General features: G+C 40.4%; 1 protein-coding gene across 1 annotated transcript; it reads right to left on the bottom strand.

The window, feature by feature from the left end:
* Window positions 1-612: 612 nt before the first annotated feature.
* Window positions 613-21,513, bottom strand: nectin3b (nectin cell adhesion molecule 3b; the record flags this gene model as incomplete). The annotated part of the gene is made up of 6 exons (XM_084074251.1): window positions 21,390-21,513; window positions 12,339-12,686; window positions 10,665-10,964; window positions 8,361-8,478; window positions 4,221-4,372; window positions 613-1,244 (listed from the first exon to the last, which is right to left on the bottom strand). Exons 1-6 carry the CDS (start codon window positions 21,457-21,459, stop codon window positions 613-615), a joined length of 1,620 nt encoding a protein of 539 aa, XP_083930377.1. The 5' UTR covers window positions 21,460-21,513.
* Window positions 21,514-23,813: the final 2,300 nt, after the last annotated feature.

Genomic DNA, 23,813 nt, shown 5'->3' with positions numbered 1-23,813 from the left:
CAAGTTTTAGCAACACACACACACACACACACACACACACACACACACACACACACACACACACACACACACACACACACACACACACACACACACACACACACACACACACACACACACACACACACACACACACACACACACACACACACATATAGCAAACGACGGTATATTCGGTATATATGTAAAAAAAAAAAATGTTAACAATTATGCGACTTCAGTTATATAAATGAACTGAAGTATACCAAGAATTGAAAGTAAACTGCCAATCCTTCATTAACCTGAACTAAAGCAGACAGTAGTGCATGTGTGTTGAGCATTAGTTCCAGCATCAAACACACAAACCTGCTATTTTTACCCTTCAACACGCAATTAGGGCATTGTCTTGGGTCCATGTAGTTTGGCAGTCCACTCTGGCCACACAAAGAACAAAATATATAATAATCAAGTATCAACCAGGCATCTTGAACAGATGAAAAATATGTTCTAGTGTGTGGGTGTGTGCAAGGGAGAAAAAAGCCCCCGCCAAATAATAGATGAATCCCTCCAATTCCTGTGGTCGTCATCTCCTTGGTCTAACAGTATCCATTTACGACTTTAAGTGGTAGTGGGTCAAACGTACCACTCTCTGCGGGAGATGACTGAACCATCTGTATGGGAGACGTAGTCCCCATCAGGACCACTATCATAGCAGTCATCCGAAACGTAGGGGGAGCTGTTGGTCAGTGGTTTGGGAGAAGGAGGAGGATATCGGGCATGTTTAGTCCGCTGCGGACTGGAATAGTGTAATTTGTCAATGTGGCCATTATGGTGATTGCTATGGTGGTGACTGCTTTCCCTCATGGCCCTGGTGTAGCCGTTGGGAGAGTACTCCTCTCCGCCATGGTTGCCCCACTCCTCTCGGTCATGGTCCTGGCGGGAAGAGCTGTTGCCAGCCTTGGTCGGGTGGAGCTCGTGCTGGGTGGGTGCTTTCTGGAGGTCGGACGGGCCCAAGTACTGCTTGGTGTAGTAGTTGCTGTGGAAGGTCTGCTGTTTCCGCAGGTAACAGATGCCTCCGAGAAACAGCAACAGCAGCAGGAACAAGGCCCCGCCCACAGCCCCACCCACTACAGATCCCAGATTGCTCTCAGGGAGGGCTTCAAGTGTTGGGGAGCTGAGGAGGACCTGGCGCTTATCGTCCACTAAGGTGGAGGCAACACCCGTAAGGACAGGCGCAGTAATGGTGGAGGGCATGGTGGGAGGATCTAATGGAGGGAAGGAGGGAAGGAAGTAGATGGGGGAAAAAGAGGGAGAAAGAAATTTGGGAGGGAAGGGAGGGGAGAGGAGGGATGGACAGGCAGAAGAGTAGAGAATGTCAATGCCAACTACATCAGCATTTCACTAAGAAGGGGTTGGTTGACATGAAAATACTAACATCAACTCAACTAACCAAGAATTAAACTACATGCTTACAATAGCCTTTGGTTTGCATTGGCAACACATCTGAAATAAACAATGCTTTAAGCCTCTTCGTTTATATTAACAGTGCATGATTTAGTTATTTCTGCAGATCTGCAGTTGGTCACCCTCAGTAGAAAGATAGTCAGTAATTGCTTTTGGTATTTATTTTGGTTTTGTTGCAGAGCACCTGTAGTTCAAAGTTGACTAAAGAATCAAATGATTGTAAACACATTTTTTAAAGTTTATGTTATGTTACAAAACCGAGACTAAATCCCTTTAATCAATGGAATTCAAGTCCATTGCCTGAGGCATTAAAAGGAAAGTCTGTGATCACTGAAGGAGGGTGCCATTTTTAACGTCTTGTTGCAGAGAAATATCACAGTAAAGTTCAAGGTTAAACAAAGGCAAACCAAAGGCGATAATAATATGTGTAATTTGTACACAATTCATAAACGCATGGGAAACAATGATGAAAGGCCAGTGATGTAACCAGTGTTCCCTCCAAGTTGTCAGAGAAGCCACGGCAAGCGGCAGATATCCATAAATAAAACCATAGCAGCTTAGAGGGAACACTGGATGCTAACTACAGAAGGAATTAAAAATGGAAGTCTAGTCTTAATGGTCTGGTTTAAAATGTGTATCCCTCTTACAAGTCATGTTATGCATCTTGTTGTCACACAGTTTTCCACCATTGCATGTTCTGCTGTCGTTTAGAGTCTATAATCCATTTCAGTTGTATAATGTGGTCAACTGGATTTTGTAATCATTCTGTTTTAAGGTGATTTCTATTTATAAACCTAGCATGGTTTTATCTCGCCGACAATAGTTTCCTCTCATCATTTGACTTGCAGATTGGACTTTCGGAGGCAGAAATGCAAAGTTGAAGAAATGCTAACTTTTCATGATATCCCAATAATGCTATAGCAATTTGCACTATTAGAAATCACTTAATGTCTGCCACTATACTCATAAGTGCCTTAAGGAGAGCAGTTATGAGTATACACAACTGCAGATGCACAACCTGTTGTCAATGAGAATGTGGATAGGAAAAGGAGGTTCTGATGAGGGAGGAGGAGGAAGAGGATATTTCTAGTGTACGTTACTGGAGCAGTGGAGGAAGTCTACCAAGAAAGCAGGACAAAGGATAAAAGGACTTTCACGTAAGATTATGCATGTTTTATTAATTTCTTTTTTACAAAAAAGGCCTTTTAAAGCAAACTCTAGGACTTGTAAATATGACTTGACTGCAGTGCTTACGTCAAGACAGTCTAAGAGAACAATGGCTTGATGTTTTTATTTTTTTGCTAGGTTCCCATAAGTTTTTGCAGAGTGCCATTGAGAGCCAATGACTATTGACAATCTAGTTTAAATGATGTTGCTGACATTACTTGTTTGTCACAATGCAGAGGAGGAGAACAAGACTAGATTGGATTCTGGAGTCAGTGTCTTCGCGTCTGTGACAGTCACACATCATTTAATGCACTGCACAGAAAGGTATAATGAATTGAGTTCCAAATTCTTTTACGTCATCATCCAAACCTTCTGGCACTCTGCACTATTTTGAGTGTGGAAAATCCCAGCTCGCTTAGACACTACGTAGGCTAAAAGAAACCTTTGGTATTTACATGTCAAGTTTGACCCACTTCCACTATACAGTCAGCATTAGTTGTCCAGCACAGGTGTAGCACAGCTGACTTAATGAGGCACGACAAGGCCTTGCAGGAAACCGACCTCAAAATAATCTGTCAGCATCAGGCTGACAACACCCACAGCAGAGGGAACTCAACACACATAATAGGAAGGATGTTAGAAGTAATAGAAAAGTGTAAAAGTGCAAAGAGTTCTGCATTTCTCTGAAGTCGTTCTGACATATTAATTCTTTTTCCAAGCCAGATGTAAGGGTAAGATTCACATTTATTGGGGTAACATCGTAAGATTGTGGGTTTTAGCTCAATTATATGACACCATGCATAGGCGTATGCAGACTATGCACAGCAACACAAAAGAACACATGAAGGAAAAAAAAAAACATACACCCAGGAGAGCAGCATCTTGTACATGCACACTTGCGCACAACCATACAGCTCATCTCAAAGGAAAAAGATATAAGGATGATAAATAATAAATAGGAGTTGAAAAGAACTAGTGAATGTTTTATGAATCTGGGACATCATCTGAGGCTGGAGGCTTTTGCCTCTCATTGCATGACACGCACCGAATTAAAAGACTGAAAAGAAGAGAGAGATGCAGCAGAGGATCACATCATACTCAGAGGTTCATTCAGGAGGAGTGATTCCAGAGGCAAGAGGAGTGTAACAACACCTTAGGGACATGCTCATAATGCACAAACACAATCACATGCTACGGAGAGAGAGAGAAAGAGAAAGAAAACGACACAGAGAGAGAGAGACAGAGAGAGATGGAGCAAGAGAGAAGAGGTGGTGCCTTGTGGTCGACTTAAACATCAGCAGATGGGTTTAGCCCGGAAATTCTCCTGTTGAACATCTGGAGACCTGACGTTAATCAATGCGAATCAGCCTGTAATTAAGAATAAATCTAAGGGCCGGAAATAATCTGCACAAATACTAGCAGGAAAGAGTCTTGATAGGCTGTGGGCGTGTATCTTTGAATGTAACTCAACCCTGCATTTTTGTAAGTATGATGTAATGAGCAACAATTCGCCAGGATGTCATGTGTGTTGTTGGCCAATGGGTTTGCACAGTTCTTCCTGAGGGAGGGGAATGCAGTCAGCTGTTTACAGAGACTGTATTTGGACTCACCTTGTATTAGAATGCGCACATCTCTGCTGCGAAGGTTTATGTCATTGGCAGCCTCACACCTGTAAACCCCCGAATCATTCCGTTGGAGCGGCCGCAGGAACAGCAACGTGTTGTTCACCGTTTCAACACCTTCTGGCATTTCACTATCCAGTCTGGGATACACATAAAACACTTTCAGTTACACATGGTTCTGGTTGATATCAGTCTGCAGCAGTACATTATCACAGATCCACACTACTTTTATTTATTTTTAAGTTTGGGTGTGTTTTTCTTTTTTTTGCCAACTTTCTTTTGTGAGAATTCTAAGTCTGCTTATCCTAAAGTAAACAGTCATGCCCTGTAGAAGATCCACGCAGACAGTCACAGCTGGTTATTCTAAGGGCTTGGTTGGCTATGCTTCAGTCCAGAGCTCCACTTAGCCATCTCAGTGCTATGGAACCCCATTTCTGCCACTGAAGAAAACTAAAAAGGCCTGAACAGTGAGCCCCCCCCCTCCCAATTCTGATTTTATATTTCAGTACATGTCTATTTGTTTTTTTCTTTTCTTATAATTGTGACTTGGTACAATTCATAAAATGTTGATATGTTTGAATTGTGAGAAAAAGTGAAAAATTGAGGCATTTTCACTTATATTCAGTGAAGGAACTGGGATTCCATACAACTCTTCCCCACTTGATTCTTTTTAAATAACCTTTTTAGACAGTTTTTGCTATTATTTGGACAGGGTAGAAGAGGCTTCTGAGGAAATCAGGTTGAGGATGACAATATAAAAATGAAGATGCAATATTGGGATACCATACAGGGACTTAAAAACTTTCTTAAAAACGGGTAGACAATTTAAAAGGAATATAAAAGAAAAAACAGAATAGGTTTTAAGTGTGTCATGACATTACATGCTGTCCATTCAACTGGAACCACAAGTCAATCGCATGCAACAATGAAGTATAATGCATGCTTAACCAGTTTTGCACTTTTGAAAAATTTCAGTCAACATAACATGCAACATATTAGCTGGTCATGATGTGTAACAATGCTACCTCACACAAAGAGGCATTTAAATACAATAATGACAAATGAGCCGCAGTGGCTGTTATTATGTAGTTATATAAAAGGTAGCTCAAATCATGCAATCGAATTGGTTATTGATTCAGTTCAATATTACTACATGTCTGCGACAAACTAAAACGTTTTAGGCTATCAACTGTACAAAATGTCACAAGGTAGAAACAATACTCAACAAAATAACATTTAACCACTTAAACCCTATATAATTTGTTGTATATCAAATAGAAATAGCCCACAACGCATTAAAACGTGACAGGTTTTGAGCTTATAGATTGCCATTTTTGCCAAATAGTCCCCTATTTTTGCCAAATGGTCACCTACAGTAATTTTCCAGAATATAGTCCATTTCCAGTCTATATTATGACATGCCAAGTCTCTGTGAAAAATCGCCACCGGGAGAGGCTAAGGAGGTAGATGGGTCATCTGGGAATTAGATGGTACCCGTTTGAACCTGGCTCCCCCTGGCACCGTGCATCAAAATGTCCTTGAGCAAGATAGTAAACCCAAACTGCTCCCGATGAGCGCGATGGCTGCCTCTGCCATTGGTGAGTGAATATGTGAGCAAAGGGGTGAATGTGAGGCATACATTGTAAAGCAGCTCCATCTGTCATCCTTTTTGAAAATATATAAATGTATCTTGTTTATGCAGGCAGTCATTATTGTTGCAATAAAATTGTTATTCAATTTCGGATATATCTATAATTTTTATACTGCCATATTTGGTAACCGTTTTATGAAAGCAATAACTCAACGCCGTCGCCTGGCCTGTAATAAGTTATTGCTTAAATATTCATTTGGCAACCTACCATCTTCCCTGCCCAGTTGGGAAGAATATTTACAGCTGCTGTATTTAATACTGCTTTTATTTGAAATGTTATAGTTTTCATTATCTTCAGTTTAACAGTTACAATTGTCCATGACGTATTACGCATGAATCATCTTTTGACAATCACAGAGAATATAACAGCTGGTGCAACAAACCCCTCCCACATACATTAAGAATGCATCTTGCAGAAAAAAAAAATTAACCATATCTCCATATCCAGCAGCCTAGCTGATGCATGTAACATACATGATTTACAGGGAGGACGCCATGTGCTTCAGGCTTACACATCCAATAGAAAAGCCAGTAGCATTGCAGTAGCGTTGCATTGGGAAACGTACTTACTTCAATGTGAAACGCTACAAGTGATCAAATATGTACAACAAAATTCAGGAGTCAGAGTAGATTTTTCCCCCCCCCCAGGAATTTCTACACAGTGCTGCCAACACAAAATAGCTGCCTCACACACTGCATGTTTCCAGTTTATGTGTGGTAAATGCTGGGCGCGCTTTTCTGTTGTTGAAGCAAATGCAAGCTGGTTCTGCTGATGAACATTTATGGTAGGTACTAAATAATCCACTGTAGAGTTCTGCTCAGTATTACTTTGAATAGTAACCGAATTTTGCTCAGTTTAAAAAAGATGCAAAAGCACAAATGTAAAACAAGTCGCTACCTACAGGCGAGCCTTACTTGTATACCACTACACACAGTCTACTTCCACCAAAGATTCTTCTGAAACACCAGCATGTACTGCAATTAGGGATGTGTGTGGCTAGTTGACACATCTATAACATGGTGCTGCACCCGCTAGGAAACTAGGATACACACACACACGTTATTATTATTTTACATAATTTGTAACCAAATTCCTAGCATGCCTTCTTCCTCAAATTAAAAAGGTATGAGCCTTGGAATCCTCCACAATGCATTCGGCTTGGCCAGGTTTTCCAACGAACACAACTGCAGTGTTCGTGGGTGGTAAGCCAGCAGGGGAGGGTGTTCTCTATGAGTGAGCAGTACGACTACCCGGAGAAGACAATGCTTGATTTTCTATTATTTACAAGTTTAGTAACTTCAACTTGGCGACGCCCCTAGTCTCTAAATATAAACTTTCATGACAGCCTAAGTACAAATATAATTTATGAAAAGGCTACTACAGTGAAGTCAGATTTTTTACTAATAATGTATTAGGCTACTTAAACGTTTATTTTTTTGTACTCTCTTGGTGTGTTTTGTTGTATGTGGGGATTATCTGGTGCATGTATCTTTTATGAAAGAGAAATTGTATCAAGAGTAAAACAGCATGTTTATACTATAAACATCATAAACTTTATAGGGTCATTATAAGTAAATTAATATATGATAGCCTTTCCATAGGAGTAGCTTTTTATATTTTTGGGACATTTTGTTATTTTTCTATACAAGCGGATTTTCATTATTTCCAAAAAAGACCACAAACAGCCAATAGCATATTAGAAGTTATGTAATATTGAACCTAAGGCAACTAAAACAATTATAAAAGGTTGTTTACTGTAGTAAAGGCAGTGTGTTTGAATCACCCAAGCCCGGTGGCCGCCCAAGCCCGGTGGCAAAAGCGTTCTCAAACCAGTTATTGTTAAACTTGAAGTTACACATGAACCTCGCTTGACTAAATCCGACTGAAGCAGAACAAAAAAAAAAAAGAGTTGTCTTTTCAGAGTCGCTCCTACTACTACTACTACTACGGCTTATGTTGCCTTCAACATTGCCCGGTAATGTAGAAGCACATGCAAACTCTTGTGGTCATGTGACTTAACCTAAGAAAGATATACATACAATATGTATATGTGCATACAATAAAGATATTGTATGCACAAATGTAGTATTTAGTTTTCACTTGGCAAAAGTGTCAATCAGAAAATATCACCTGAAAAGAAGAATTAGACCTTAAAAATGAATGCAATTGTTGGATTCAAGGGGCTTCCTGCTTTGATATATTTATCCCCAACTCGTCACTATACGCATACTGTAACATAACCTTTATTGTAACCTTAACCTTACCCCTAAAATAATCTTCTTTGACGAGACACACATACACGTTGTGTGTTGTCCTTTTGGCATAGTTTTTACTGTAGTGCCGTTTGGTTTCAAACTGCTAATAAAGTATCAATCAAACACACAAATAAACAGTAACACAGTGGTTTGTTATGGTATTACTTGGCTTTGACTGAAATTAATTCTTCCAAGAACTACTCTCAAAGTCACAGACGCACCTGATCCATCTGAAGTGATGGGCTGGTGGGTTCGCATTGGCTTTGCAGGTCAGCTGGACATGCTCTCGGCCCACATGCCAATCTCCATCGTAGCCCACAACTGAGATATCAGGGGCAACTGCAATACAGACGGGCAAAAGATGGAAAATGTGAAACATGCCAGCAGGATGTACGCCAGACTTCCTCCATACAAGCACACACACACACACACGTTTCTGCTATGTAACAGTCACCAAGGTGAACTTTGAATGTCATTGTAGCAGTCGGGTAGAAACCTTGTATCGCCATAACGTTTTGTTTTTTCATAAATGAATGGGCAGTTTCATCGTACAAGAGTGTCACTCAAAAGTAGAAAGATACTCCATCTACAAGCTCACAACACATCACCTCCCGACACATTAGCATGTACTAGATGTGCCATTTTCGCAACTTTTGATACATTATTTTTTAAAGTAAAGTCTATTTAAGTCTTATTTAACCATTTCAAAAGTATTAACAGAATACAAATAACTACTTTGGATCCATTGGAACACAGGTTATGCTTTCAAATTCCTGAAAAGCAACGCAACATTTGAGACAGTTTCCATCCGACAGCGACAATATTTCATAGATGTATCTGCTATGACACCCTGTCAATAGTTCAAGTCAAACATACTGCAAAACATACAGTGTCTGCTGACACAACCCGGTTGACTGCAGCCTGTATGTCTTTGTGCTGAAAGGGGCCAAGTAATCATTATTTCAATCATTATTTCATCATTATTAGAAAGTTAACCTTTTTGCTTGAATGAAAATAAGTTGCATGACGGAAGCGTGTGTGACGTACCATCATGACATAAGACATTCAATCCAGCAGTGGATCCTCAGGACTTGTGCCCAAACAAGGTCCCATAACATGACTGCAGGGTAACTGCCGGGTATTAAGAACATGATCTAAGACAGCTCTGCCTTCACTAGCCAGGTTTCCAGATCAGTTGGAAACATTCAAAACAAAAGAGCTGTTATACTGAATAAAGTGGTGGTCTGTTTTATTTTCCATGGCATAAATCAACCAACCATTTGGCTTTGTTGCTGGGTATGCAGAATCTTAGGATCAAAATGTCTTTCATTGATTTACTTAAAATATTACAACTTTTTGGTTGTCAAGGTTTGACAACTTTCCTAAGCCAATTAACTGTCCATGTGTCCTGTAGAGACAGGACGCTACAAGAGGTCTCATCGATAGATTGTACACTCTGGTCAGTTAAGGGATCACAAAGCAAGATTTATCGACACGTAAAAAGCTGAGGAAATGCAGACACAGGGAAATAAGAAAATACAAGAACAGAAGACCTGCACTTGGCATAAAAAAGTAGCAATTATATCCTCCAAGAAGGAAAGACTAACGATTCCATTTTAGCTCTGTGCAAGGGACTTTTTCATTCCACTGTACTGATCTGTTTTCTATTAAAAGACTTCCTTAAAAGCTGCCAATTAATTACAAATTTGCATTTAGTTTTCCAGAAGAATTTGGGACTCTATATGGCTCGTTGTACCAACTCCATCAACGGGACCATGAGGTGTCAACACGTCATAGGCCATACATGTATATCGTACATAAACATAAACCATTTTCCTGTTAATTGTTTTATTTTGAGAATTGGTGTTGTTTATATTTTCTTCACAGTCATTAACAATATGGTTTACGTTACCAAACTTTCATGATCTGTTTTCTATTAAAAGACTTCCTTAAAAGCTGCCAATTAATTACAAATTTGCATTTAGTTTTCCAGAAGAATTTGGGACTCTATATGGCTCGTTGTACCAACTCCATCAACAGGACCATGAGGTGTCAACACGTCATAGGCCATACATGTATATCGTACATAAACATAAACCATTTTCCTGTTAATTGTTTTATTTTGAGAATTGGTGTTGTTTATATTTTCTTCAGTCATTAACAATATGGTTTACGTTACCAAACTTTCATGAAAGACACGATAGTGCAGTTAGGTCAGGTCATGGACATTTGAATTTTGTTTGTAAATCAATGTTTCCAGGGGACTATTTTTGGCTCAACTTTTCAAATCAATTCATTATTTAAAACATTACATTAAATTTCAATGTTAATGCAACTTTGACAAAGAATAAGGCCACTATAAAGCAATTTTCAAGTCTCTGTAAGTTCAAACCGTCCAATCTTTTCCCCCAAAAAAGTAAGCATGCTTTGGAAAATGGAAACATTAAGTGAAGTATGAGTATCATTCTATGGCTAAACAGGCTGTCATTTTGTTATGGTCCTTTTAAGACAAAACAAAAACTCACACTGCACATTGAGTTTGTAGGGGATCCTGAAGTCGTTCAGCAGTGCCGGGTGGCGCACCACGCAGGTCAGAGAGTGTCCCTGTATGTGGCGGGTGGGCTGCCACAGGTAGCGCACCTGCGTGCTGGTGGTGCCGTTGGCCTCGTCAAACAGCTGTACCTCAGATTGCCCGAACAAGTTGGACTCCCAGGAGACCTCAGCGGGGGGGCGTGCCCGCTCGGCAATGCAGGTGGCCACCACAGACTCATTAGCTCCGTCGATCAGGGCTACCGATCCTGCAGACACATAGACCTTGGGCTCCACTAAGATCCACAGAGCCAGTTGGGTGGGGCAGGGGAGAGAGAAACACAGATTAGCATTGTTTAGAGTTGCAAAAATAGAATGTAAATGATAAAAAAATAAAAAAACTTTTGAAATGTTCCCAGTACACACTTCATTCACCCTTTTTCTAAGCGTGCAGTAACAGCAGAGATGATTTCTGTAATTTTCTCTTGGAAGCAGTTCTGTGCACCAAATGTTAGAGAGAGAGAGAACGTGAGTTTGTGCGTGCGTGCGTGCGTGCGTGCGCCCACAGTTCTCCTAAGACAGGGGAGTGTCTCACCAGTGAAACAAAAACAACAAAGTCAAACATTCCCAACACTGCCATTATTCTTCTCTACATCAACACGTTTCTTTATAATTACGTCCAACCCTGCTTTTCAAACTCTCAATTCTCCTCTGTTACACTGCCTAGACGGGAGAGGCTCTCAAAGTGAGGTCCGGGGACCCGCAGGGGTCCGTGGGGAGGTTACAGGGGGTCCCAAGCTCCCAAAATCTATAAGAATGACTAGTGTATTCAGATCATAGGTTTAACTGTCTCCACTGTAGTCTCCCCACAGTGACAGTTCTCGTAGAATTCTGCACTTCATCTAATCCAACAACAAAACACTTATCTTACGGGGGACACTGGAACAAAATATTTTCAAATGGCGTCCGCAGACCAATACTGTACATATCAAGTTGGGGGTCCTTGACATGACAATGCATGAGAAGCACCTACCCGTGGGGGGTTCCTTCCATTCCGACATCTCGCCACTCCGACTAGTTGCGTCCGCGTGCGGTTAGGGTTAGGTATAGGGTTCGTAACGTTAACGTCGGAAAGGCGACATGTCGGAAAGGCGACATGTCGGAAAGGCGAAATGCACCCCCTACCCGTTTTTCTATTCATTCTCCCCTTCATTTGGTCCTAATCATTCTAAGGCTCAGTGCCAAGTACAATATTACCATACAACTATTGATTCCAGACCAGAGTCAAATAGTCATTTCAGAGCACCAAATGGGTGGGTTCTCAACATCAGCACAATTGCTATAGTGCCAGGCAAGTCATCAATCATACAGAAAGATACAAAATTAACAGCATTTCCATAAATGGAACTAATGTTTGCGATGCACTTTATTCCCATTTTGTGACTAATTGGGCTTAAACAAGCCACATAAAAGTATTTGTAAATACCTTTTGGACTGGATACGTTGGATTTAGAGGATGTTGGATTAATTTATTTACTTGATTAAATATATATATTTGTCAGTTCAACATCAACCAGACATAAACGCAAGCTCAAGACGAGACACTCATGCATGAAACTATGCATGTACTGTACATACACAGAAGCACAAACTGACACGTAAACACTTACCAAGCACAGCAACAGTGGTGGAGGCCTGCGCATTCCCCAGAGGGAAAGTAGCCACCTTGCAGGTGTAGACTCCGATGTCAGAGAAACCCACCTCCTCCAGGACAATGGTAGCATCATAAGACGAGGGCGAGCGGAAATGCAAACGGCGGGTGTACTCTGGAGGAATAGAGATGCCAAACTGTGGGTGGTAGACAGCCACTGTGACCGAGCCAGAGGGCAGACGGCGCTCCCAGGAGCTCTGAGTGAGACTGAGGTTTGAATCCACCTCAACCCTGCATTCCAATGTCACATTCTTCCCCAACACAGCATTCACCTTCTGGGGCACCAGCACCTGATTGCTCCATACACCTGCTGAATACAAATATATATTAATTTACAACCAGGTACACTTCATATTAATCGACACTCGACAGAAGTAAAAATCAAATAAAGATGTTAGAATAAGTTTAGTGCTGCATCATGTAAACATGTCTAACCTGTGCAATTTACAATTTCACCAAAATAACAATGTTTGACCTTGTTCCATATAATAAGGAAAATAAAAACAAGAATTATGTTTTTGACTGCCGGGGAAACTCATTAAACACAGGGCAACAGATCATTTTAAATGCTGGAAATAAAAATGTGAAAAAACAATTTGGCAATCTTAAACAATAAATTAGTGTTTGAACAGCTAAATCTGCCCCATACTCAAGGTTGTGATGTCAGGAGTAGAATAGCCTGAATACTTGTATATACTAATATACATTTAACACAGTTGAACGGGTTCCAGACAGAGCATTGCAAACAAAGCTAGTTTTGAATGCAAGACATTTACAAGGTACATTTATAGGCCAAACACCAAGAAGTGTCATGATTCTTCAATTCTGCTACATATACACACCCGCCATTTTAAGTCATGATTTCCATATAATTATATTTTAAAAAGCAACCAATATTGTTGTCTAGAGATATGATGTAGTTAGTAGTATACATGATAGTATGCATCTTCAGTTGTTCCTAATCTGTTGCCCTACCTTAAAGCCATTTCAAGATGTCCATTTAGGTTCAGATAACTTGTGGCGATTATTTACAAATAAAATTATACATGATTTTAATATCTAATTGAATAGCATAGCAAACAAAAAACAAACAAACGATATAATAATTTATTATGAAGGTAATCTTTGCTGTAGTTGCAGCCTCAAACCTCATACAAGTTCAGAACTACTTTCACACTGCTCGTACAACTGGAATCCACACAGGTTGTTACTGTTGCTCCATCGAATACTACACAGCTGTGTGTGACTGATGTGCTCCAAAATATGATACATTTAAAAAAGCATTTCTGTTGCTCCACTGTTCCCAACTTGAATTCAGGAATTAAAAACATACTGTCTCCGGATAAAAGTTCGACCACCATCTACTGCAACTAGTCATTAACAAGACTTGTCTCTTTAAAGCTGTGAACTCAGCTGAGAGGGAGTAGAGTAGAGGGGGGACAGAGAGAAAGAGAAAACTGAGAGGGAATGATGTGATAACATGATTAAGTCATCAGTGAGAGAAGAGAAGAAAAAGAAGGTCAAAAGGGATGAAAAAGTAAAAGCAACAGTGCGATTATGGTGCTAGAAATTAAAAAGGAAACGTACTGTATCACCAAGATTCTGGTAACAAAAAGAAAAGATAGCGAAACGAGCATATCAAAGCATATCAAATAAAAGCATAACAGCCCTGCTACACTGTCAGACCCCTCAACGTTATCACTAATTGCAACAAGCTGCCAGTGGGAAGACGTCATCGTAAATCAAAACCTGCCACATTGCTTGGCAACCGACTGAAAAAATTCTATTGTTGTTTTGCCAACAACTGCTTTGTCCCTGGTCCAATCCCTCACCAAGAAAATAACCCCCCCCCCAGTACTAAACATCCACAAACCACTGACCCAAACCCAGCCATCCTTTTAATGGACAAATTCTGAATTTAAACAAGCAAGCCTCTAATTTCGGTTTTAAATTGGATTTCAGTTGAGTTTAACTAATAGACACAATATTAAAGCTATCTCCCAGAAAAGTACTTAAAACTAAAGTATATTGATACTGTATGACTTATTGTCATAATAATCAATGATTGTATCATTGTATGTAGTTATTGGCATAATAATTGATGATCGTATGTAGTTATTATGCAGTTTAACTTTTAGAATGAAAATATTAACCCTTTTCTCTCCCTCTCGATAGACAGACAGACAGACAGACAGAGACAGACAGAGTATAGATATAAGCAGACTTCAGGTGAACTGAACTTATAATGGTATACTGGGGGTCACATCTGACATATCATTTTGCAATCTTAATGACTGCTAGTCAGCTATAGCTGTAGTTATTGATGAATTGAGTAAAACCTCATTTGACCCAAGGTCAGACTTCAGCCATCTAGTTCCTATAGGACAAAGGATTTACTGTACATCAAATTTAGAAATCTGCTTGCTTGTAGTTCAAACACTCAAGCTAGCGAGTATATTTCTCTCAAGGAAAAGGACAAGTGTAATTAGACAACTGTCAACCTTAACAAATGTTATTTACAATTCCCTGTCAACAACACTGTGATCAACCAATAAATGACAAAAGGATTAATGGCGTGCAGCTATTTCAGGGACCTGAAACCTGATGGGGGTCTACAGACTGAAACGTTGAGTTTCCCCATTAAAACGTCATTTTGAAGACAGTGTGTGGGAGCTTTTCATATAGAGGGAACCTTCCTAACATGGCAGAGACCAGGGAGACTGGTCACACAAGTGTCACACGAAATAGGGAAACTCACAACGTGACACGATGTGAGCTTTTAGATTCGGTACTACTGGATTAAAAGAATTATGTGAAAATCATTTATGAAAATCAATTGATTAAAGTTGACTAATCTAAGTTAAATTAACTTATAAATTAGGGTATTATGTGTATTATTCTTAATTTTTTCCCATTTCCACATAGCGTTCATCTACCTTGTACTTTTGTTCTTATCCATCGGTTTCTGTGAAGTGTAAATGATTTTCTTCACACCTAACCTACCCAATTCTACTAATCATCTTTCAAATCAACATTAAAACAGTAGGCTACTAGTTTGTCCATCTCGCGCGCGCGCGCACACACACACACACACACACACACACACACACACACACACACACACACACACACACACACACACACACACACACACACACACACACACACACACACACACACACACACACACACACACACACACACACACACACACACACACACACACACACACACACACACACACACACACACACACACACACACACACACACACACACACACACACACACACACACACACAAAATTGGAGCAGAGCGACAAAATGCAATCTGAAACAGACAATGTAAGACCTATAGTTAAGTTTAATATGTAGCATCCCCCAAAGTATGTAAATCCTAGCATCCTGAATGTAGCATCCCCCAAAGTATATAAATGGGTAGACAGACCACCCGGGAAACAGAAGGTCCCCGGTTCGCATCCAGGCCCTGCCTATGTGTCAAAGTGTCCCTGAGCAAGACACTATACCAACTGCTCCCCGGGCACTGCCCGCGCAGCGCCCACTGCTCCAGATACTTAGGATGGGTTAAATACAGAGGACACATTTCATGTGCAAATATAACGGTGACAAAAACCACTAAGGAGTGGGCACATTATTGTAATTATTATTATGAAATCCCCCCTATGTGAAGTAGGGCTGGTAAATTAATATTTTAATTTAGAATATTCCTCGAAAATATGTATATTCGAATATGAAAATGAATATTCAAATTTAAAAATAAATGTTTATTTGACAGGGATAATACATTGTTTTTTGTATTGTCCCCCGTCAAATAATAACATTTAAAAGGAAAAAATGTTTTTTTATTTATATATACTTATTTTATAATAATATTTGAATATATTCGAATATCTGCCAATTTGTAAGACCAATATTCAAATATCATTTCTGAGGAAAGTTACCAGCCCTAATGTGAAGCATATGGAGGGAGTTCCCGTTTTGAAACATTTAAGGTACATCAGTGTTCAGTTGAAACACTCTACAGTGACAGCATGAAACTTTTGTGGAGTACAACCTTACATAAGCTTGTCCTGATTTCCTCCCCTGCCCGGAAAATAGTAAAATGGATAAAAGGCAAAAATCAATCAAATCCTGTGGCTTTTCATAACATTGCAAACAGGCTACGGCATTTATTCTTATCCTCTGGGATTTGTAATAATGGCAACAAAACCATACACCTGAGGTGCTAATGGCTTCTAATGCTTAATTTATACTCCATCATACAATGTTGTCATTTGCCGATCTACAGGCTCACAACGCGTTGCATCATCATATCATAAAGTATAGATCGGGGATTAGTGTTAACGAGTCTCATCCTGAAGACAATAGTGTAGACACTTTATCCAATGTGCGCATAGCAAATAGAACACACCATCATGTCACAATACTCCACCAATGTCTTTCTCACACACACACACACACACACACACACACACACACACGATGATGTAATGTCCTGGTAGCAAGGACACATCATTCCCACTGGAAGCGCCACTACACAGTCCCTTATAGTCAGTGCCACTTTCATGCACACCGCTCATGCAGTAACCATGAATGTCTTATTAAAAGTGCAAAGAACATACACTGTGTTGGTGCAGTAGGATGGGCTTGGGCATGCGTGTTAAGTTCTAGAAAAGTGGATTTTTTTTTACCCGCCCCCCACCCAGACCCAGCCACCATGCTAAATTTTTCTGCTGTACAGGCTTGTGATTTGACATGATTTCAGGGCCATTATAAAACTCAAATATACATTACTGCTGTTGGAAACACAGACATCTTGAGGCGCTTAAAAACAGCCTTAGTGTCAATGCTCAATTAATGGTCCAAGACAAGTACAACAAGTTTGAATTTACTAATGATGTGTGATCTGCAAAATGTTACAAATGTTCAGAGTTCATTGTCAAGAGATAATATATAGCTAGATATTTTTCTATGTTCCTTATCAAACACACAGGCTAAAAGGGGAACATTAGTTACTCCATTCAGTGATGTCTAACACAACTGACAGTCCTTTTTTCCAACCTCACTGTCTCAGAGGAAGACTGTGGCAGATAACTAGAGAATGTGTACCTGCTGATGACGTCGGTGGAGATTACAAAGCAATTGGAAAATACAGCCTCTCTTCCCGGAACGTTAGCATGCTACAGTAACAGCCACGACTCTTGCATCAATATAAAAAAGAAAAGAGTTTGATTAGTTTGTGTAGTGGTATACCCCTTTAAGGCATTAGCTGTGAGTAAGTATGCATCTATTTTACATTCTAAAACACAAGGTCAAACACCTCATTGAAATGTACAGACTTAATGCAGCGTGGATATATAGGAAACTGCTGCTCTGCACCAGAACATGAACTCTGAACTGGAGATGGTCATTTGAGTGTGTATTAGGGATGCTCTGCTCTTCTGGCTTGGTTCCATTAATGATACTACTTTGGGTGCATTCAAAATGCTTCTGGAGAGTGAAGCTAAATATCAGACACATAATGCTTTTTATTTATTGCATACTTTAGCGCATTTTAAAATGTTTAATTTCATACCACATTTTTAATTCACATGACACATGACTGTGAATTAAGTGTATTGATAAATACCTGCAATTTGATCTGTTGCCAGTGGCAGACAGACACAATCTTTGATTGGTACAGCATCATTTCAGTACCAAGAGTGTCCGTAGACATGACAGGTGGGTCACATCGGCCAGAGTGTACTGCGATGACTCTAACCTCATATTACCCATAGGCATTTTTGTTTCTTCTCCTTTCTTTATATTTTCTTTCCCATCAAGATGTAATGATCATTAGACTCAGAGCAATAAACCACCCATCTTCCAGACTCCTCCCCAGTCAGAGTTAGGAGTTTGAATGAATGTAGAATTTTGTGCAGGATGTAATTTGTATAAAGACGTTTATTCCAGTGTTCACCCTCCCCTGTGCCAATGTTGGCACCAGTGCCTAAGGTTGCCTACCCCTGTTCTAGAACATGTCCTGCTCTCCACATACCAAATGCAATTGTCATTCCTGGGAAATTGGGACATTGTAAGCTTTAAGTTCTTAAACTGAAGAAAATAGTGCCAAGGTTTTTGATTTCTCTCTAAAACAAAATTTCTGGGATAAAAATAGTACACTGAACTTAAGCTCCTTTCCTGACTAAAGGGAGTTATTCCAACTCGCTCCTTCAGGGGGTAGACTTTAGCCTAAACAAACTTGTGAGCCGATCACAAGACCCAGACAAGACTCATCCTTTGATAGGTGACGCATGATAAGGTGTGAACTAGAGTCCGACGATGCCAGATTATTCCAATGCTAATCCAGTCTGGAGAGTCGTAAAGCACCGATTACCATTGTTTTGACTTAAAGAAATCTTTTCGAAGGAATTATTTGCACATCCACTTAGCTCCAATGCAAATGACCAGTAATGACCACTCCCACTTAGCTCCAATGCAAATGACCAGTAATGACCACTCCTGTTGCTGATTGGACCTTCATCAAGAGTGTATTGAAGACACTCTTGGGGTGCGTTCGGAAATGCGCACAGGGAGCACACTCACATATTATTGGCCAGTGTGCTCAGTACTATATATCCGAATACCAATTATGTTGTAAAAAAAATTCAGATAATGATCGGTCGGGCTCTAGTGTAAAGAGAATCCCTGAAGTGCGTTCAGCTTTGGGAGTGCTTTCCTTAATGACAAGTCATCCAGCAGAACCAATAGTGTTCGTTGTGTCAATAAAGTTCAAGGCAGTGGCATTTTAGCCACTTTTTATGGGTGCTGAAACACTTACTGTTTAAAAGACTTGACTGTCGAGGCTTGTCATAATATCATTGGTTAAAATTGGTTAGTACCTGCCAATGTAATCATGCATTATGTTTTTGTGACAGGAAGTAATTAAGAATGGACTTTTGATATAACAAAATACTCAAACGGACATACAACCCCCCCCCCCCCCCCCAAATATTAGGCATCTTTTCTTGGCTCTAAAAATCATTTTTCGTTTTAGCCTGATTTATTTTGCACTTCGCCGTACGATAGTGTTTTGTGACAAAAACAGCCCATCTATAAGCTCACATCCACTCACAATGCATTGCAGAATTATTTAGGCATTAGTGGCTGGCTGAGCACCCCTAAAGCTCTGACCCTAAAAACACCCCGGGGTCAAGGTTAAAGACACATATTACTGGAATGAGTGGCAGTACATTCACAATATGCCGGACTAATGAAGGCCTGTGTGTTTTTGGTTTATGATTGAGAGTCATTTCAATAGCAGCTGGCATGTGCATATGGTTAATGCACCGTTTGGTTTACCAATTAACATAATGCAGAGTGGTAGCGGCACACAAGAGACTGTAACTGACCAGCTTGCAAAAATCGTTTGTTTTGGCTAAAAAGAAAACTAAGAATGAGTGCTGCACAATCAATGAAAAAAAAATATTCAAAAAGAAAATATGTTCCTTAATGTTAAGAGAAAGGTCTAGTTTACCTAATCTTGTACTTTTTTAAAATACAGGTGCTCTGTGGCGCAGGGGTAAGCAGAGCCAGTCCACCCTATACGCACACTACGCAGGTTGCGCAGGGCCCCGCCTACCCACGTCTTTCTTTTTTTTCTTCTTTCGTCTTTTTTTACCCGCGTCTTTTTTCGCCGCCGGGCCCCCTTTCCTGTATCCTGCTTAGGGCCCCTGTGGAGTCTAAACCGGCACTAGGGGTAAGGTACCCACCAACGGGGAGTCTAGGAGGTTCGAATCCACCATGGTGCATCCGGCTTGCCGAGCGTCTATATGAACACAATTGGCCATATTTGGGGAGCGAAGCCGGGCAAGCTTTGACATTACATGGTACTCCTTCGGGCTGGGGCGGCACCTATCGAGGGGAATGTTGAACGGGAGGACTAGGATGGAGGCCCTACGTCTTCCCGGTGGAGGCTCCTCACTGACAGGTGAGCCAGTAGACTACAAAGTACAACAGCAGTGGCAAGCAGTGGGAGGAAATAATTGGTATGATTAAATTGAGAGAAAAAAAAAGGGGGTAAAAAAATTGTTGGCTACACTAAATTTATAATAATCAATCATATTTTTTTACGAGACGTTTTGTTTCGTTTTTGCCAGAGGTCAAAGGGGTTAGGGTTTGTTGTATCCTATGAGATAAGCTATGGAATTTCACAGGTCTATTTTGATATGCAAAAATAAACAAGGTATGCTACTCTTGTATGGCTGTAGGTTAGAGCAGCCAGTGTGTAGACAACGCAACAGGCACTGAATAATGTTGCACTGGCTGATTTGTCTAGTACAATTGTGTGCAGTCATAGACTGTATGTGTGCAGTTGAGTCGGTTGACTGGGATGCTCCAAGAGTTTTCTTCTCTGGGGGAGGAGTTAGTAAATTAACAATGACGTCATCCTTTTAACTAATAAGGGCATAATGAGTCTGTGGCCCACTGTGGGCACCGTGTTGCTGCCTCTTAATATTCCACACTGACGTCATCCATGGAGGGCCAAGTTAAAATGCTGACATTTAAGAAGCACATGGCGTCACGTAGGTAGAGACATGATACCTGGCAAGGGAAGAGGGATGTGATTGTGGAGCCAACATGGCTGCCACTCTACACACAGTGACCTAACTGCTCACGGTTTCTATGGTAGCCGCGGGTCATCTGCGGCGGCGCTATCATTCCACAGCATTGAAGAGTTCTAAGCAAGTTCAATATGGTCCTCAAATGTCCGCCTTTAAAAATAAATACATAACAAAAACAAATAATGATATGTTTTTTAAATGTATATTACCTTCACTTTACCCAAAGTTAACTTATAACTGCATGAATGAATAAACATGCAGAGAGTCCTCACGACCCAAGACGCGCCGAGACATCCCGGGGCTGCAGGTTTCAAACTGCACAAAACTTCTGTTTAGGTTATAGAAATAAATAAATACAACTATACCTGAGCGTGCATGACGTACGTACCTGTGATGCTGTACAGTACGAGGTGAAATAAAGCCATGTTGCAGGTCCAGTGACAACAGGACAGTGACATGTTTCAAGGCAGCGTTGTCTTCTTTCACAAAACAGACGCGTGCACGTTCCGTTCCCATTGAGCGCTCTCTGCTGAACTGATGGAACCTCCTCGGCAACAACTCCAGCAAACTGCATGTGGACCGTACCATCACACAGCACCGGGCTTGCCATGTCCGCTTATTATAAGCGATTGATTGATTGATTGATTGCATACTTTATTAAAATTTTGCAAAGACAAGCACAGGGAAGTACAGTTCAATACAAGGTCAGTAAAGAGGATTTTAAACCCAAGAAAGCACTATGTCTTGTTTCCATTGGGGTCATTTGTACTCAATAATTCATCAAAACATTTAATGATAGACAAATATAGCCTACAGTCCTCCTATGCAAAAACATCATATAAACGGGTAGAAATCAAAAATCAAAATATGTTCAACTTGTTTTTCTGTAGAGTTGCTTGTAAATATTGGTGGGTTGCGGGTTTTTTTCGGCTTGTTTCTAAAGTGTAGTTCAGTTGTTGCTTATTTGGGCTTGTAAATTGTTTCTAATTGTAGTTGCTTATTTGGGCTTGCTTCCTACTGTTTAAACCAGTGGTTCTCAAACATTTTCATGTCAAGGACCCCCAAATTAATATAATTTTGTCCACGGACACCCACCCCATACACAAATATTTTGTGCCAGGGACTGACTCCCTTACCACATTTGTTAAAATGTTTCGCTTTTATATCAAGATGTATTTGAAAATAGCAGATCTACAGATTGTGAGCTTGTAGATCGGCTATTTTCAAATAGAGTTAGATACTGTAGCTATGGACCAGAGTTTTTTTCTTTTCTTTTGGGCTTATTTTCATAGACCTGGTTGCTTATTTCTCTCACAAAATCTGGCAACACTGCACAACACCGAGCAGGGAGAAAAGGCATGTGGACTGTACCAGTACACTGCACCGAGCAGGGAGAACAGGCATGTGGACTGTACCATGACTAAACGCTGAGCAGGGACGGGGAGCTCACCTAAACTAGAGGTCCACCCACCACGAAGAATGAACCACCAATGAAACATTACGTCATGCTTGTTGAGAGCCGCACATATTAGATTGCGTGTTTGTTCTTTGTGTGTTAATACCCCCCCCCCCCCCCCCCCCGTCTACTTCATTACATGGTAAAACTATCGTTTGTGTTTAGTGATATAATAGGACCAACAAGTGGATGGAACCTGGAATGATCTTTGACATGTAAATCCATGTCAAACAGTGAAATGAAAAATCAATCGTTCACAGACTGAAAAATGTATATAAATATATATTCGGAGTTGTGGAGAAATATTGTGATTGGGCAGCAAACACGAATGGCTTTCGTGAGTGATTAATTGCACATGCAGAAGAATAACGTTTCTTATCATTTTGGTCAGCTTTGATTTAGCTATTTATTGCGTATACCTCGAGCTGTCCGTAGTTTACCCAGCCCAGTGAAGCAAGTTAATCCTTGCGATTTGAAGTAAATGCGGGGCCAGGGCCACCACCCACCCCTCCTGCTGTCTGTCTGCTGTCACAAAGCTAACCAGGTCATTGCTTTAATTTGAATCGCACTGTTGTCCTCTAGAGAGCCACAAGGGATACAATTACGCGCCTGCTATCCTATTAATCCCCCCTAGACAGTGCATGTGTTCATGCGAGTATCTTGTAGAGCAGTGGTTCTCAACCTGTGGGTCGGGACCCCAATGATTTTGAGGGGGTCCCCAGATGACAGTAAAGTGACAATTTAAGGACTTTTAATACCTAAAAAAAAAAGAAATTGAATTAAAAAAGACCATTACTGCATCAAAAGTAATCAAACTATAGTATAAAGACTGGTCAAACAATGGCCAAATAGTCAAATAATAGGCTACGAGAAAGAGGCAAAAGTTATGAAAATAGCCGATCTACAAGTTTCGAGGCATTGTGAGCTGGTAGATCTGCTATTTTCACAATATTTATCTGAGTCAAACTAAATTTAATGTAGCCTAATGCCTTAACTCCAACAATTCCAAGTGCTTGTCAGGGTGGGGGGTCCCCAGTTCAAATATGATTATCTGTGGGGGTCACAGCCTGAAAAGGTTGAGAACCACTGCTCTAGAGAGCCACAAGGGATACAATTACGCGCCTGCTATCCTATTAATCCCCCCTAGACAGTGCATGTGTTCATGTGAGCATCTTTCTTCTAGTAGAGGGTGTGCAATATCAGTGCCTCACTGCTCTTTGATTCAAAACGACTTGCACTCATATTAAAGTTATGTTGTGGTCACAAAAGCATTTCACCAGACAGTCTCAGTTCATATAGCCACATAATAATTAGAGGTTTTAAACTTGAGGTCAAAATTCTACAACCCAAACTGAA

This window comes from Gymnoscopelus microlampas (assembly GCF_963454915.1).
Source record: "Gymnoscopelus microlampas genome assembly, chromosome: 12".
Lineage (NCBI taxonomy): Eukaryota > Metazoa > Chordata > Actinopteri > Myctophiformes > Myctophidae > Gymnoscopelus > Gymnoscopelus microlampas.
Note: the sequence above shows the minus strand (reverse complement) of the source record. Positions and strands in the feature narration are given on the sequence as shown.